A 19,598-nucleotide genomic window follows, 5' to 3' on the forward strand; every position below is an offset into this window, starting at 1 on the left:
ATAAAATGCATAATAAACAAAAGAGAAAATGCCAAGACCAATATAAACAGACACATGTTTGTAATGTGTGAGTCCAAATTACGAAATTGTCGATGTCCAAACCCCAAGCAGTGCCCTAGATCAGGACTATTCGTCTATTCGTCAGGATCGAGTTGGCTTCAGCAGTTCTATAAATACTTCAATGGGTTAAGTGCCGTCTGCATTTATCTCTATTTTGCTCCGGTGGAGCTATAATGGCCAGTAGTCTGTGGCCAACAGCATTAGAATAGTTGAAAAAAAAATTCAGACATCACAGTACCTAACTAGTGTACAAAACAATTAATTGCTACTGGCCTGGCAATATTAAAGAAAATAACTACTTGTTTAGTATATATTATTACTTGTGTACTTATTCAAATTTTAGTCAAAACCATTTTTATTATATCACTTACCTTGATCCCATAATAATTTGGCACAAACTGCTCTCTTTTCACAATTACAATAAAAATTGATGGCTGACTAAAATTAAGAGATACTCACTCACTCACTTTTTTTTAACAGTTCATTATTATGATGAATCAGTACTATCTATCTCAAGCAACTAGCAATAACTGTTCTGTGCCATTGAACACTGATTCACATGTTTTCTATAATAGACTGGTCACAAAATAAACACACACTGTGGCAACATTACTTAGCAAGTGCTATTATACATAATATTATTTACAGCACTGCTAATATGCTAAAACTAAGTGTTTTGAATGCTAATATTTCTTATTTCCAAAACATGAATACACAATCATTTTCACAATGTAGCCACTTTTATCATACACATTAACACAAAATCACCAGGTTTAAGAAAACTACAACATCAGAAAAAATATTCTATTTACAATTACACTCTCACTACACACCACCTAACACTAAATACACTTCTTAATTGTACACTATGAACTCATAATAATAATATTAATAAATATACACTAAGTAATATTAATGATAGTTGATTCTAGCAGTAATTAACACAATTTTACTTGTAATAACAATATAAGACTGGTCACTACTGTTGTGGGTAACCACAAAACTTTCACAGTGTCAATAAATCACTTAACTAATTTACAGTCAACCACATCACTACACCTCCACATAGTAAAGTTGAAATAAACTGTAAACAATAAGAAAGGGATAAAGAATCTTAAGCTAATTGTATAAAATCAAAAGTACAACTAAAATAAATAATACAAAAGTTATGCTGAACCACCTCTTACAACCACTATAACTAAGTGGTCCTCCTTCAAGCTCTCTTCAGTCAGATTGTGGCAGGTTCGTTTCAACAGTTCCGTTGAAAATTCACATGGAGGGAATGAGTACAGAACTCCTGTTGCTTCCGTCTCTTTGTTCAAAAGCGATATGACTCCAGCTGCTTCTTTCTGTTTCAAATATGAAACCAAATTTCTCATAGGTCTCGTTTGAATGCTTGCATCCTCATTTGTAATAGATGCAGTTGAGCCAGCCACCCCCAAGAATATTGCATGTGAGCTTGATGTAGCTATACGCTTCTGTACATCATCCAGCTTAGGTTGGTCCAGTCGCAATCTCTGTGTAATTCTCAATAGATTTTTACCATCCTCATCTTTCATGAGGCTGTCAATAATTTCTGAATCACCATCAGTCAGGTGGAATTTAGTAGGAAACAAAGAGTTTTTAAGAATTAAAGCACCATTCCAAATTGTTGTGGCTCTGCGAACTACTTCTGGAAGTGTTCTGGCAGAAGCAAGCATGCCACCATTTCTCCTAGGTGAACCTTCAGAATCACTATCAGGGGTCCTTCTACGGAGGGATCTTGAACGAGATCTATCAACTCCAGGTTCTCGTGAACCAGATCTACGGACGCGACCCTCATATTCACTGTCAACTGGTGGCCTTCTCCACTCTTCATCACGATACTCAGCAGTACCATGATACATTCCTCTGTACATGCCACGTCCACGACCCCTGTGACCACCCCTGCCCCTATAACCTGGTGCACCATAGCCATACCCATCTTCCCATGTACCCTCATACCCTTCATAACCCTCAACTGGCCTACCGTCTTCACCTACAGGTGGGGCATATGGCTTAGGTCTAAATGGTGCACCATTTCCTACATCAGCAAAGTCAATGCGGAGACGCCTATCAGGTCCACCAAGAGCAAAGCCTCTCATTTCTTTAACAGCTGCCTGCGCAGCATCTATTGAATCATATAAAATGTATGCATGGGCTTCACCCTTCACATATTCTATTTTTTTAATAGCTCCAAATCTATCAAATTCCCTTTCTAGTTGTGCCACTGATGTCCAAGGACCAAGCCCACCCACCCAAACACGTGTAGTGGGTGTAGCCTTGCCATAACCTATCTTACATTGGAATTTACCAATATATTGGCCAGAAAGTTCTACCTTTGCCCGATGAGCCATGTCTAAAGTCTGATAGCGCACAAATGCAAAGGCATTGCCTGTACCTGGTGGTGGTCGTTTTATATCAATATCCTCAACAATACCATAGCGACCAAATATACGCCGAAGTTCTTCATCTGATATATTTATTTCCAAGTTACCAGCAAAAAGAGTTCTAGTTGCTAGAGGATCATCTTCAGGTTGTACATGGTGCAAATAATTTGGAAATTTGTCTTTCTTATTCTCCATTTTTTCAAAATGTGGATGATGAGGGCGAGGCATGTATGGGCGTGGCATGTAGTGTGGATGTGGAGGATGATGCATGGGTGGTCGATGATGCATTGGGGGCCCATGAGGACCTGGCATTGGATATTCATGCATTGGGGGCCGGAAATCTCTATGATGAGGTGGGACACTAGGAGGAATACCATATGCTCTATCATCTGGTGGTGGACGACGCCTCTCTGGCACTGGCGACCAAGCATAGGAGTATGGACGGTCATAATCTGGTGGGGTAATACTCCGTGGCCTACTCCTGTATTCTGACCGTGATGGTTCATACACAGGATCAACAATAGCAACTTTGTCATACAAGATTATTCTCGGTTTTGCATGTTTGGCGTCCTTGGCGTCCTCAGCACTGCGGAAGCATACATATGCAACGCGCTCATCCAATTCATGCGAAATCTTAATGCTGAAATCGCCGAATTTCTTGTATTCTCTGTACAAAGTATCTTTGACAATTTCGTCAGATGCCTTCGGGTGAAGAGCACTGACACAGAGCACCTTATAGTAAGAACGTGCAGATTCTTCCCTCATTTCTCGCGACCGAACATAGTCATCACGATGCGGGGAGACGTACCTGCCTCGAGGGCTCGGGGATCGGACTCGTCGCCGCACCCGTTCCGGAGTGACGCGCTCGTCCGAACTATCGTCATACCTGCCTATGCTACTACGCGTCCGTTTCGATCGCGGCATACTATCCCTCGAAGAACTCCTTTTCATGTTACGAATTTTCACCGTAATTCGATCTCTATCTCTATCGCTACGCGGTAATCCAATCATGAAAGCTCAGTTTGATGAACCACTATCTGAAATGCACAACATTACACGTCACTTTAAAACGTCGCCATGTTCCCGATATAATCTCACTCTATCGCACAATGAATGTTATTATTGTCTTACCACAAGCGAATCACTCGAGTCACTTCGCTTACCACTGAACACTGCTCTGCTACACTACTGGAATATTAACACGAAAGCCCTGAACATATAAAACGCAAAATTACAATGTATATTATAGTAATGTGATTGATATTGAAAATATGAATGACAATATTGACGAAAATTGACTTTACAACTCTAAGAAACGTAGTTTTGACCTGCGGTTGGCGACACTGCTTAGAACGTAAGCAGTACTGGGGCTTGCCGCAATCAAGAATCGATATATCGATATTAATTCTAGCAATAATAATTTAAATAAATCGGTATATGTATTGATTGAGCAATATAAAAGAAAATATAACAAATATTACACTTTTGTTGTTATCATCAACGTAACGTAATGGTTATAGTTGTTGTTAATTCGATTGTGGTAATTTCACCGCGATGGGCTGACTTGATTTTATGCTCATTCTATCGTCCTTCACTGGTAGCACTTCAGCGTATGATAGTAACTCAGAGGGATATTTCATTATTCTTTTTTTAAAATCACTTAATCTATACTAATTTCTTAATATATTATTTATTAAAATAAAAGTCTAACTACTCTTTTTATTTAGTATCTAATAGTAATATTACTACCGTCAGTTCGGAATGCTTTCGAGCTGAGAAGAACTGACTAGAGCCTCAGCTCAAATCTGTGATCGATATTTTTAGCTACTATCTCATCCCTAGATGGCGTGTAGCGAGCGTAAGGCATAAGTTGGCAGCATTGACAATACCACAAATGAATGAATGATAGAGAATAGAAAAGAACAATGTTGCCAAAATTTTCCAATTTCCGTGATAATAATTATTCAATTAAGTTTCTTCTAAAATTTAACTAAATTTCTGAATAAGTTTTTTTTTAGTAATCATGAAATGGTGCATGCCGTTGCGCTGGCGGAGCATCAGTGAAGGATGATCGCCTATATAGGTGACATAAAGTGGTGACCGCGTGGAGGTCTACCTAATGTGGTAAATTCCTAGCAATAGGGTCACTGCTCGCTGTTGCTAACAATCCTCTTTATTATATCCTTATATGTAAAATCTACATACCGTCATGCGTCACGACGGTTAACCAAGATGGGACCGACCAGTTGATAAGATGAGAATGAGGTCAGGTCAGTTAGCCAATAGAATAGAATAGAATAGAAAATCCTTTACTCAAATAAACTTAATTTAAGCACTTTTGAATATGACTTTTTTTTAATATACCGCTCATTCGGAAAGCAAGAAGAATCGATCGAATCGAAAAGCTCATCACAAGAAAAATGCGCAAGAAACTTGTGTGTTGCTCTTGTAAATAATAGCACTAGTTTATTAAGGTCAAATAGAAATACACAATAAGATTAAATCAGTGGTAGTGATAAGAGTAGACCAGTCTCTACCAGCAGCACTCGTTGACGAGTATGACGTATGAGGTATGATTATCGTGATGAAATCACTTTCCAGGGGGAACCGCATGGAGGTCGAGCTGACATGGTACATTGATCGCAATGGGATTTTCCTTTTTATTAAAAATCCCTTACATTTCTGAGTTACTCTTATATAAAATTACATAAAATCGGTCACCCATTTCGGAGGAGTTTAGGTAATTATTAACTATTATCTTTAACTAGATGATTTCCATGATTATAAAACAATTAAGGAATAAAATTGCAATAAAAATATTAGACTCGCCAATATAATTGACGTACAAAATGATTGTCATCCATTTATAATTTATGGCCTGATTAAACATTAAACGTGCTCTAAATCTATATTGTCTAGACTTATGGGTATTGCTGTACCTATGTACCTACATTATGATGACGAAGATACACCAATCTGTAGCAGACATCAGTAGGCACTATCTAAACAATAAATATTTTTACAACCGATTAGTAAAATATACATGTAAAAAAATCGTAAATGTACCCTGTCTGTACACATACAAATATTATATAAATACTTTATCAAAAATATAGTTTTTGAGTCCCGAATGATAGTCAATATCGTCTTTACCATAAGGGCACACGAAGCTCGTGCCCTCAGTCTCAGGGGGCCCCCGAAGGACTAATAATTTTTCTCACACATTTATTCTCAAAAGATTTTTGTTGGGCACACTACACTTTTTTCACAAATGTTATCATAAGGTTATTTACAAGGCATATATTACGCCGACTACCGATTACTTCGCCTATTCTTATGTTCTTACCTAATGTTTTTTTTTTACTGTCCAAAAAAAAAACATTAGGTAAGGTAAGGTAAGGCCACATACGGTTTTCAATTATGTATCATAGCAAACTGCAGTTCCCCATCCGCACAATCATGGGTGGCGGTTATCATTTACCAACAGGTGTACCGCAAGCTCGTATTCCCCCGTATTAAAGTAATTTAATTATTGTAATAAATTCAACTAAAACTCAAAATCTTTTTTCTTTTTGCAAGTACGGTCTCCTATGCACGTGATAATTTGATACTTCCAGGAGAACTGGCGAAAAACGCATTTTTTATGTTATTATTATTATTAGTCTGTAAATATTATTAAAGATAAATATATAATTTTAAAAACCCTGTCTAAACAAATAACGCTATACAAGGTGGTCTGCCAAATAATTGTTTACAGAGTAATAGGCTTTATTCAATAAATATTTCTTATTTTTTTAAATTTATTTAGAGGTAGAGCCAAAATATTTATTGGTATCATAATGTAAAATTTAATACACATTTTCATTGCGGGAATGGGTATTAAATAAAAAAAAACTAAATTGGGGGACTGCAAGTTTATTATTGAATATAATTTAAATTTAGTTTCATTCCAGTCGTTTCCCAAATTAAACAAAAACTAAATAGTATACTCGTACAAAGACGCGGGCATAGCTAATAAAGTAATAAAATAATTAGAAGTAATAAACTACATGACGTACCAAAAGGACAGTTTCAATGTGATTGCGTTAAAAAGAGATAAATGTTTTATATAAAACCCTTCCAATTATCTTAGACTTACATATTCGTGTTATTCAGCACAGACATCTAAACGTAAGTAAAGATATATTATTTTATTTGCCTTCACAACAATAAAGAAGAATACACTTATAGTATTCCTCTTTAGTCATGTATTAAAATTTATTTAACTATTTTAAGGCTATTTCAAATAAAATATTTATAATTTTAATTTTCAATTTTATTATTAGTTGTTTTTACTCACTATCTCGTCCGTATGGCCGGTATAAATTCTCTATATATATATATCTAACCTATGTCCTTTTTCATCCTAATCTTCATGTGAAATATCATTAAGATCCGTTTAGCTATTTAGCTGTAAAAAGGTAACGAAAATACAGACAGACAAACATATTTTTTTATTTATAAAATATCAATGGATTACAATTGGTTGAGCAGTCGAAATTTAATTACATAACAACCAAACAAACATTCACATTTTCATTAAATGTATTACCTACTTAATATTCTGTTCTGCTGTTGATTTGTGAAGTGATAAAACAGACAGATACACAGACAGACATGGTTTCGCATTCATAATATTAGTACTAATATTAATTTCTATATATCCTAGTCTATTTTAAGAAACTTAATATTTTTTTATTTACAGTAACACCAAAATGAAACTTTTCGTAGCTGTTGCTCTCATCGCCGCCGTGGCTTCGGCCACTTCCATTAGGCCCGTCAGGCCCACCCTGATCCCTGGCGAGCTCGCTGAGATACAGCAAATCATTGAAGCTATCAACAGCCCCAGCACCGACCCCGCCACCGCTGCTGCGCTCCAGGAACTGCTTCTTGAGTATTACAATTGGGAAGGTAGCCCCATTTCTGTCGGCCCCGTTATCATTGGAAACCCTGAGCCCGAAGCCATCTCTGTTGGGCCCGAAATCGTCGACCCCGTCATCGTGAACCCGAGTCCCGTGGCTGTCGCTGAGTCTAACAGCGCTCCTCTGGTTCAGATCATCTTGAACATCAACCAGGCTGAATCTGGAGCCGTCGGCATTCCCCCTAGCGTTGCCCTTCTCCCCGAAATCATTGGTGAACCAGTTCAGATCGTAGACAGCGCTCCCGAGGCCGTCCAAGTTGTAGAATCGCCCGTCCAGGTGGTGGAATCTCCAGCTGTCGTTGCACCCGTGTTAGTGATCGACTCCGCTCCCGTCGAGCCTATCATTGTCGCCACCCCGATTATCCCATCCTTGTAATCAATTAAAAAAAAAACAACATAATCCTCGTACCTGAATAATGCTATTCCTTAAATAAATATTTATACAGTTACTTTTGTGTTTTATCTGCAACTTTTTTTAATTACAATGTCATTTCACAACTATACCTATTTATACAATTAAAACTTATACTATACCATATGTTCTTCATATATTTTAGATATGTTAGTGTATGAGTCTGTTATGCCACATATAGTCTGCATACTATTTGTTTATTTATTGAATTCAGGGCACTAATGGCCCATATGACGACCTCGGTGTTCTAGCGGTCTAGCACACCGCTTTACATCCGATGGTCGCGGGTTCGATTCTTCGCATGGCACAAACACTTGTATTCATGAGTATGACTGTATCGGTCTGGGATATATACATAGAAAACATTCTATGTTTATATTTATTATTATTTATAAATGATATGTATGTATTAACGAAAAAAAATTATTTATGTATTTGTATCAGTTATCTAGTACCCATAACACAAGCTTTAGCTAGCTTAACTTGGGACTAGATGGCGCTGTGTGAATTGTCCTGGGATTATTATTATTATATTATAAATACCATATAGACTAACATACATGTGAATGATATTAAAATTAATATAAGATATAAATATAAAATAATAATAATGTCAGTGAAACAAATAAAATAAAAAATATATAAATTGCGTTGCCGCGTTAGCGTCCATACACTACCCCCTTCGGCCAGTAGTCCTTCTTCATGAAGGTGGTCAGTAAGTTGATTGGGAGACCTGGGGAAAACGCACGTTGTGACTTTACTCCAGTTGCATCACCCTCATTGTCAGATTGCTCCTGGTTCGTTTTTAGTCGACTATGTACCATGATGATGATACCATATAAATGATAAGTTTTGGATTGCTTGGTAAATAAATGGGTTAATTCTTAACTATCTGTGGTTTCACGCGCGTTAAATTTCATTAAAAAATATAGCCTATGTATAACACATAGGCTTTCATGAACACATAGGCTATGAGTCATATGCTATTTCTGATGCATAAGCAATATTACTTTAAAGTTTCATTAAAATCCGTTCAGTACTTTTCGAGTGAAAGAGTAACAAACATCCATGCTTACAAACTTCCGCATTTATAATATTAATAAGATATGAGTACACGATGCTAAGTGTTGATTGTAGGGAATATGGTATGCTTGGGTGTTATATGGACGTGGAACGGTTTAAAATGCAGTCGGCTGTACGGTGACCTACCCTACAATTAGTAAAAAATACATTTCTTTCCATGTCTAATAATCAACTATCACTGTCTAATATTACTTATGAATACAAATGTTGGCACCGTGTGAGGAATCGAACCCGCGACCATCGGAAGTAAAGCAGTGTGTTAAACCGCTAGACCACCGAGGCCGTCAATTAGTTAACTAGTTATTGCAGAAATTCTACTAATTTTGTAACTAACATATGATTACAAATTGATTAAAAACGGTTCAATAATATTTCATAATATATTTTTGTTTCTTTCTATATCCGGATAGTGACGACACAGATAGACATGACGTCATTAATCTGTGTCGTGCATAGTATCAGATTATGCATGTCAAAAATTTTGAACTTTGTCACATTACAAATTTATTGGAATAATATGTAAAAAATATATAGGATGCTACTAAAGCTAGTATGACAAAGTACTAAATTATTTGTAATTAATTATTTTTCTTCCACCAGGACTTGTAATTTTTTTCACAGTCATTGTACACGCTATAGTTACAAACCACTTCCATTTATTAATGGAAACTAACTTTACCGGCGATTTATAGTGTTATAGTGATCTTATATAAAGAAAAAAATATTCAATAATCTAATCCTAAAAGGCCAAAGAAAAATATTTTAAAGAAAAATAATAAATGACGCTTTCCCATACAAACTTTCATCCCCTATTTTATTTTACTCCTTTAAGGGTGTAAATTTTACAAATTAAGAATGTCACTATTCACACACACACACACACACACACACAGTCTAAAAAATAAGTTTTTATCTTCTTGCATTAAAAATGCTAGTTCCTTACAACTCTTTTATCGCATTAAAAAGTAACCTATATACTTTCTCAGGGTCTAGACCAGTGTTTCCCAACTTTTTTAACGACATTACCCAGTAGTAGTTCTTAGTCGTTCTAAAATTCTTAAGAAATAATAATCGAGACAAAACAGTCTAACTCAGAGGGGCAGTGAGTCCACCCTCTCTGATATTCTGTTATAGCCTAGATTAGTAAATTAATACAATAAAAGATTGAGGACAATGACAGCACTTAAGTTCTAAACTGTTCTCTACTGACAAAATACAAAAAATTTACAAAATTACAAAGTAAGAAATTTGACAATAACAAAATTGAATAAAATCTTCTAGGATTTATATATTTATTTTTCTATACTTACCTTAATTATGCTATTTGTTTGTTCTACCTGAATTATGTATATCATTGTCTTTACTATAGTAATAGTATATGCATATTATAAATGTAGGTGTGTCGGAATGTGTGTCTTTCTTTCAGCAGTTTATTATCTTATCACAACTATATCTGAATGAATTTTATTGAATATAGATTGCATGAAGAAGGATATAGGCTATCTTTTATCTTAAAGAAGGCAGAAAAAAATCGCGGAACAGTTAGTATCAAGATAATTTGAAAAATGCCTCTAAATATTATGTTATTCTGTGCAGGCTGTACATTTTTATAAATAAAATAAAGGAATAAATAAATATTTATAATACACCTGGACAATTCACACGACGCCATCTAGTTCCCAGGTAACCAGAGCTTGTGTTATGGATACTAGACAAAAGATAAAACAAATATTTTGTAAATAAGTACATAATATACATAGAAAACACCCAGACCGGCACAAACAATTCTACATATGAATTTTTTATACATCAATCGTTTATGTATCCAACATGAATCTTCAATAGATTGTAGACTCTTTTAGTACCTACTCCTGTGGAATTTTTTAGTGCAATTCATTGCCAGTCAGTTTATACTTTTATATAAATTTTCGTATACAATACGTAATATAGATTAATAAAAGATTATATTCACAGGTATTACAATATCTTTATGGATTCTAACATTCTGATACGGCAACAAATTACGAAGTTAAAAATAGATTCATCGTTACGTTTCTGAAATAATTTCAAGCCATAATATTAGCCGCCAAAATTAAATTAATAAACGTCAAATTTTTTGTATTTATATTTTTCCCAGCCATCTAGTTCAGTATGCAGATTGAATTGAGAAGAAAGTCAACAGAATGTCTTTTTACTAAAGCCATTTTATTTAGAATGTGTCTTGACAAGAATAAACCGAATAAATATACTTTGCTCAAAGTTGTACGAATGCGTACTTTTAAGTAAATTTAATAGATATGTTTCTGTTTATAAGCTTGTAACATAGTAGTCGTGTAGGGTAGTAAAATTATAAGATACAGAGGCAAAATATCTGAGGTCTCACAAACAGCAAAGCATGAATATATTTTGACAGTTTTAGTTAGAATAATAATCACTTTAATACCTAGTAAAAAAAAAATCAAACCTTATTAAGACAAAGGACATAGGATATATATATACATGTAAAAAGAAGATGAAGGTACTAGTAATGCTTAGTATTTTTACTATATTTTGGAATAAACATAGTGTTTGACTTGCATAATAGCATTATTTTATTGTATACAAATCACGATAGATATATTGTATCGTGATTTGTAATATAATTATAATACAAATAATAATAATACAAACACAATAATACAAATTTCGATAGACAAATGTGTATGTTTCTTACTTAAGACAGTACAAAAATAAATGCGAATTGTATTTCTAGTGATATTTATAATCCAAGGCATTAACAATAAGATATAACAAAAATTATATTGTATGTCGAGTTGTATATACAGTTCAAATATTATTTTGTTGCACTATATTTTTATTTTTAAATTGTTTTACTCGCATAGTATTTACATACTGCTTTATTGTAACTATACTTGTATTATTTAATTAAAGTGTATTCTATTTATCAGTAATTAAATCAGTATCCATAAGGTTTAAAACATATTGTAGTATTATTCAATAGGACCGCCTTATTGTATTTATATTCATGTCTTCATCTATTTATTATGTCTTTTTCTTTACTGTATTATGCAAATGAAGTATTCTATAAATTTATATTTATATACAAGATAGACAGCAGACATCAGATCCTAAAATTACATTCAAATTAATAATAGAATGGGTAGATACCGTATACTAAACCATTTTTATTACGTCTAGATATCAAACTAATAAAAGTAATAAATAAATGCTTATTATAGAAGTCTTATGACATTATGCACCGGAAAGATGTAATTTTGTTAATATAACGTCACCAGATAAATATTCGTATAAAAACGTTAAACAAATTTACGTGTATATAGTCGTGTGATTCGATACGGGCAAGGAACGTAAGTATTCACACCACACAGAAACTTAGTTTTGCTTTAGTTTTTTTTACTGATATTAGTTATACTCTGTAATATTATTTTATCTGTGGTTATACTCATTAATTAATATACTACGTGAATTTATAAGTACGGTATAAAGTGAACTTTGTAAAAAGTTGTAGGCATGGGACCACAGGCTCACCTACTTGAGCCGCCAAACAGCTTGCTTAGTAAAATGTCATTCGATTATGACAGTGAAATTATAGAAATATAAGCATTATATCCTAGTCTTTCAGAATGGAAATGCACGAGTTAATGAAAGACCGGTATCAAACCAACACTACAGTTTTGTTTTTGGTTTGATACCAATAAATTAAATTAATATGTTAGATTGAATTGAAATATGGGTGTGTAGCAGACTGTGGGCATCTGTAGTGTTGAGTTTACTATACTCGTAACGTTGAGAATTAACAATATTTTCATGGCCCCAACGGATATAACAGTTGTGTCATTTTATGTAATTGGAATAGCAAAACAAACTGACGGCCTACTGCTTGTAAGTGGTAACCGTCGAATATACATAACAACGCTACAGACATCACATTACTATGTGACGATATTACGCTCGTGTGTTGCCATTTTGGAGAATTAAGATAATTAAGAATTATGATCAACTAGCTGTGCCCGATTTCATCCGCGTTAAATTTATAGCCTATGTGTTATTGTGATGTATAAGCCAGCACTTTTTGGGTGAAACAGTAACAAACATCCATCCATCCATCCACACTCACAAACTTCCACGTTTATAATATATATATTAAAATATATAGAAGTAAATATAACTAAACTTTTTCTGATATTTTAAGATAAAAGATGTGACCCCTTGAAACTATGTCCATCCTCCTGACATAATCTATCTTTAGATATGTCAAATTTAATTATGATCCAGTCAGCCGTTTGGTTGTGACTTACTTCTTGCACTGATGGTAAAAAGGAGTGAAATCATTATATTATTAATATTATTTTTTAATGGTACAATATAAATTAGTATGGATTCTAGAATTCTTTTCCTAAACCACTATTTTAATTTATCTTTTTTTTATAACAGTAACATCAAAATGAAAATCTTCGTGGCTGTTGCTCTCATCGCCGCCGTGGCTTCGGCCACTTACACAAGGCCCGTAAGGCCCAGCCCGATCCCTGCTAACATCTCCGAGATTCAGCAAATCATTGCAGCCATCAACAGCCCTAGCACCGACCCCGCCACCGCTGCTGCTCTCCAGGAATTGCTCTATGAGTATTACAGTTGGGAAGGTAGCCCCATATCTGTCGGTCCCGCTATCATTGGAAACCCTGAGCCAATCGCTATTGGCCCGGAAATCGTGAGCCCTAGCCCTGTTCCCGTATCCAACGTTTCTCCCCTCGTTGAAATCGTCTTGAACATTAATCAAGCTCAGCCTGGAGCCGTCTCGATCCCCCCTGGCGTTGCTGCGCTCCCCGAAATCATCCAGGTTGTGGAGACCCCCCAAGTCAGCCCTGTCCAGATTGGACAAACACCGACCATTGCTCACCCCGTATTAGTGGCTGAGTCCGCCCTGTCGCCCCGTTCGTCCTAAATACAAAATGATTATTACCTACATGCATTTTTTGTTCCTATAAACTGTATTATAAACATGAGGTTCAATAAATGTTTATTCTGTTATGAAAGTCGTTTGTTTCACTAAATTGCTACCAAGATATATATATACATATAATGATTATTACCTGTATGCATTTTTTGTTCCTATAAACTGTATTATAAACATGAGGTTCAATAAATATTTATTCTGTTATGAAAGTCTTTTATTTCACTGAAATGCTACCAAGATATACCATCACCAAGACATCGATTTATTCATACCTAGCTATTGTGTCTTCTAATGATTACTCAGGTACATAGGCAGTAATGAAGGCAAGTCAATTGTAAATTCATTATTCAATCATAACAATGCCCTTATTGTTGTTAACACTACATATTACTGATATTTGTATAATAAGTACCTTTAATGCGTGTATGTATTATTACTTACATCTTATTATTATTACACTCGATTTCTTCTCCTTTTTGTGATAAAGGATAACGTATGTTTTTTCTCATGATACAGTTGATATGCCACAGATACCTTAATAGTTGTGGCATATCAATTATACTATTATTCTTTGTACGTTAAATAAAACCGATATTACTTATTTTGATATGAATTAAATTACTTTAAATGTACTGTAAATTACACTTTGTTATTACAAATTAATCCAAATCAACTATTACATAACTTATAACTAGTTTATAGTTCACTGTTTAAGCCAATTATGAATTTTATTTAAAAAAATATAAAAACAAGCTGCCGCGGAGTTTTTGTAGTATTAGTTAATACCCCATATCCCAGCATACCTTATCTTCCTATAATTCTACGGTTTATATAACGCACGACAAGATTGCTGTATGAGAACAAATAATTCATGATTTACTTAACGCTTATACTTCAACCAGTAACGTATTACTAAATAATAAATAAAAAAAAACATATGCGAAAAGAACTTGAATTTTCTTTTTCATAAACATAATATATGCATATTTCTGCCTCTGCATTTTAATTTTATTATATTTTATGTTAATATTTCAAATAGGTTCGTCGTTTTTCTGGTTGGCACCATTGTATCCTTGTATTATGTATATAACAATACGTGCATAATATAAAAGGTAAAGTCTCAATAATAATGCGTGGCAATAAAATAAAATAGTTTTTATTGCATAGAATTTAAAGGAAATTAAACAGATGACTTACTAGGTAAGTTCTATTTACAATAATCTTAATTGGTATGAATTTCCGTTTAAGTATTACTTTCACCTTTCCTGTTCTGTTATTATTATTATAATTTATATACATATTTATATAAGAACTAATTAATTCATTATAAAATGATTAGTTAAGGAAAGCAAGGAGGTTTTAGTAGTGGGGACTAGCGATCCAATTCCTAGCAATTTACCTGTGAGCGAAGGATTGTATTTATATTAGGCTGGTAAATACAATTATGGAAATGGTTTTTTAAGAAGGAATAGTATAATTGTACGTATTAAAATTAAAGCAAATAATAGGCAATAAAAATGTATACAATATATAAAAAAGGCACGTCGTGCACATTACCATAACAGGTCGATAACCACGTGGACCACTGTAATCTGTTGACTTTACATCTAGGTGATATTATCATGACATACTAACATTGCTAACAGACTTGACCTCATGCTCGTCTTAATATCCTCCACTGGAGCTTCGGTAGTGTATAGCATTAGCAAACAGGTGCACTATTCGATAATCATCTATAATAAAAATAAGAGTAGGTAGACACGACTTTACTTGTCTTTATTACAAACGCTCCTTTTTTCTATAAACGGAAACATATATTCATCGGTGTAATATTTCTGTCGAAGACAGAATAAAAGAACGCCTGCTTATGATGTTTAGCAAATATTTGCGCAAGATGCAAATATTTACATTAGTTTTATAATCGGTAGTGAAAATGAAAAATGAGTGAAAAAAATGAGATTTATTATTCTGCTCATAGAATATACAATTACAAATAGAAACGGACGTATTATTACTATGTGTAATGACAGAGAGTAACAACAGTGGTAATGATGGCCTTATCGCTACATAGCAATCTCTTCTAGGGAACTTTAAGAATAGAGAGGAGTGATTAAATTTGCCACATAAATAAATTAGGCGCTTTTTTTCCAATACTGGTAAAATAAACTCAAGTTTTTTGATATAGATAAAAATCCAATGAACACTCACCTACGATAATAGTGTACGATGGCGGGTTATCAGTAGAGGATAATAAGATGAGTTGAATTGAGGTAAGATAGACCATCGGGAATTGACCACGATGGTTTCAGGGACGGATCACTATTGGTTATTATGTTGAGTATCCTCAATGTACCAGTATCAGTTATCGTTACTTTTAATAATAGATTTATGTAATACCATTTCTTGGGGTAATATATTATATTATATATATATCCATAGGGTAATTGGTATGACTATTAAATAGTTACCATGCACTCATAATAGCATTACGTATTACATAGGGATGCTTAAATGTTATCACAAGACGGTAGAGACAGTTTCTGTTACCGATTGACTGTTGTTATCTCTGAAAATCACATAAAATGATACATAGATTATAGAAGTATTATGTAAGTAGATAACTACCAAATTAATCCGTAATTGCTTATAGGACGTTTATAATTTAGAATACATTAGTCAGATTAATCCTTACTAATGTTTTTTATCTGACTTCTTTAGTTATAGTAGATCTCATATTTTGTTGATCTCAGATGTTTAATACGAAGTTAGATTAGAATTATGATCATTTCATCGACAATTTGTTATCGACTAGCCACCAGCCCGAAATCACACGGGTACAATTATACTACTGTAGGGTATATATCATATATACATATGTAATACGTTATACAATAGAATATAGTTTATTTATATCGAGGACTTTTCTAAAAATTTTGGTCTTGGTTGGTCTAAAAACCTATTTGAACCACCAAGCAACTGCTTTACAAGCTATGGATCGGTTGAAGGGCAAAGATAAGGCAATGAAATTACAGGATATAGGTACAATTATAGGCATGACATTTTAGTACTTTGGAAAGCAAACGCATGAGTGGTATCACGAGTGTCACATGACAGTCCATCCGCATGTTTACAATTCTAATTACAAGAAATGGTCGGCGATAATCAATTCAGTTTATTATTTTTCGAATAATAAATTGAAACGATTTCAAAATCTGTTAAGTACATCTTGAGTTTATCAACGATTAATTAAATCTTATTTTTTTTATATTTTTTTTTTGGACAATTTACACTACGCCATCTAGACCCAAGTTAAGCTACCTAAAGCTTGTGTTATGGGTACTAGATAACTGATATAAATACATAGATATTTTTTTTCGTAAATACATACATATTATACATAGAAAACACCCAGACCGATACAAACAATCACACTCATGAATACAAATGTTTGTGCCATGCGAGGAATCGAACCCGCGACCATCGGTCGTAAAGCGGTGTGCTAGACCACTAGACCAACGAGGTCGTCTAATATATACATATAAAATATAACTTTAGTAATATTAATAAGTCTACTTTACGTTACGTTACGTTATAAATACTTTAAAAGATTAAAGGAATGACATTTTAGTCCTTTAGAATGAAAACGCATGAGTTGTGTCATGGATGTCACATTATAACGTGATGTTTGTAGACGTTGTTCATGTATATACATGTCTGTACATCTGTATGTTTGTCATATAAATAATAATAATATAAATATTAATAATAAACAAATAATCCTGGACAATTAACATAGCGCCATCTAGTCCTACGGTAAGCAGAGCTTGTGGTATGGACTAGACAACTTAAATAAATACTTCGATTTTTTGTAAATATATACATAATACACATAGAAAACACCCAGATCGATACAAAAAAAATCATACTCATGTTTATACTGATGTTGTTTGAACTGATATGTTTGCACTGAGAGAGGAATCGAATCCGCGACCATTAGAAGTAAAATGGTGTGCTAAACCACTAGACCACAGAGGCCGTCAAAAATAAATAATAAAAATAAAAAAAAGGTATAAATCAATAAAATCTACAGTCGACACCTATGTGACACCTATAGGTAAATATAAAAAAAATAAACAACACTGTGTTTTTGAGTAAACAAAAATAATGTAATACGCATTTCGAATAACAATAATTTAAGTCGTATTAATTGTAAATTCATAATAAGTATAATTGTATTATCGCAGTTTATTAATCGTTTTTTAAAACCAACCATAAATCTAGCTTGATATGTTATATGTTAAAATATTTCCTTGGTACTTCGCACAAAAGTGATAAAACTTGTACTTCCTCCAACAGAAGCGATAGTAAATTACGTAGTAAAATATAATTACTAGTTATTGAGACTCAATGATTTGTAATTATGTAACGATTTTCTATACAAAAAAGATGTAGAGCGCAGGGGTCGGTGCAGCCAACCATAATGGTTATTAAATGCGCAATATGAAAGTATAATAGTACCTATATTATAAAAATATATTTCGTGACAAACTATGACTTTGTTATCGGGATATGTTTATATATTTTTATCCATACAATTTTTTTTATTTTCTTTATACCACTACTGATAGGTCTAGTCGATTACCTCTTCGTGGCGAAATCACCAAGAGTTTAGTACGATGGTGTCTACGCCGAAGCGCTTGGCGGTGAACCTGACAAGGGACAATGCCAACAATGGGGTCACAAGTTCCCATTACTAACAATTCTCTTCTATTGGATACTGATATTGTAAATGCGAAAATAGATCTGTATATCTGCTGTTTACTTTCTGTCTCTTCAAGAATAAACGATTGACTCTTATTGATTGGATCTTAATGAAATTTTCCGTATGATACGGCAAATTTCAAGCCGATATAAAATAAGTAGTATTTAAAACAAAATGTAAAAGTTTTAAAATTGGCAAAACCAAGGTTCCCACGTGGACGACTTTATACAAAGAACATTATAATCGAAAGAAAATTATTTAATATAAATAATCATTTACATGCCGTCATATTTAAGCAAAATATATGATCAAACAGGCTTTAATTAAATTTTTATGTAATTTCAAGATCTACTCGTAACAATTAATTATTTCTGTTTAAAAAACCGACTAGTGTACCACAAAAAAAAATGCTGAAAATAGGTTTCTATCTTTTTTTATATTAATTATCTAATTATATATCTATGTAATTTTCCGAAATATCAAGTTGTGACGACGGAACTGATGTACAATTTCCCATAACTAGATTAGATTTGAAGAATCATTATTTTACTTACCACCTTTTCTTAACACATCAATGAAAGACATACTGCTTAAAAGAGATTGTCATTATTTATTCATATTTATTATTATTATTATATTCGTTACTTTTCCTGTATTATTTATATCTTGTCGTGATTTTTTTATGTAATTGGATTAATGTAATGGTATAACTGTAATTACTTTGTGGTAATGTGATACCACTCATGCGCTGCTTTAATGAGGTATAAGATATCATGCTTTTTATCCCGTAAATTCACTACCTAATTGTACTCTACAAACAAAACACGGCTTACAGTGCAAGCTACTCTAATGAAATAATAGATGAGATAGAATAAATTTAAAATTCCATTAGAACATTTTAGTATATGTTAAGAAACACATAAACTATTATATATACA

General features: G+C 33.4%; 2 protein-coding genes across 3 annotated transcripts; one reads left to right on the forward strand and one right to left on the reverse strand.

Moving 5' to 3' along the window:
• Positions 1–455: 455 nt before the first annotated feature.
• LOC131852883 (RNA-binding protein spenito-like) lies at positions 456–3,795 on the reverse strand. Of its 2 annotated transcripts, none has more exons than XM_059203623.1 (2): positions 3,632–3,795; positions 456–3,505 (listed from the first exon to the last, which is right to left on the reverse strand). In XM_059203623.1, exon 2 carries the CDS (start codon positions 3,477–3,479, stop codon positions 1,227–1,229), a length of 2,253 nt encoding a protein of 750 aa, XP_059059606.1. In that variant the 5' UTR covers positions 3,480–3,505; positions 3,632–3,795; the 3' UTR covers positions 456–1,226. The 2 variants fall into 2 exon arrangements, with proteins under 2 accessions (XP_059059606.1, XP_059059605.1); XM_059203622.1 differs by having other exon boundaries at positions 3,600–3,795.
• A 3,427-nt stretch (positions 3,796–7,222) lies between these two features.
• Positions 7,223–13,886, forward strand: LOC131852857 (calphotin-like). The gene is made up of 2 exons (XM_059203594.1): positions 7,223–7,800; positions 13,379–13,886. The coding sequence occupies exons 1-2, from the start codon at positions 7,223–7,225 to the stop codon at positions 13,884–13,886; spliced, it is 1,086 nt and encodes a 361-aa protein (XP_059059577.1).
• The last annotated feature ends 5,712 nt before the right edge of the window (positions 13,887–19,598 follow it).

The sequence above is a fragment of the Achroia grisella genome, unplaced genomic scaffold (assembly GCF_030625045.1).
Source record: "Achroia grisella isolate CSIRO2021 unplaced genomic scaffold, CSIRO_AGI_Agris_v1 utg869, whole genome shotgun sequence".
Classification (NCBI taxonomy): domain Eukaryota; kingdom Metazoa; phylum Arthropoda; class Insecta; order Lepidoptera; family Pyralidae; genus Achroia; species Achroia grisella.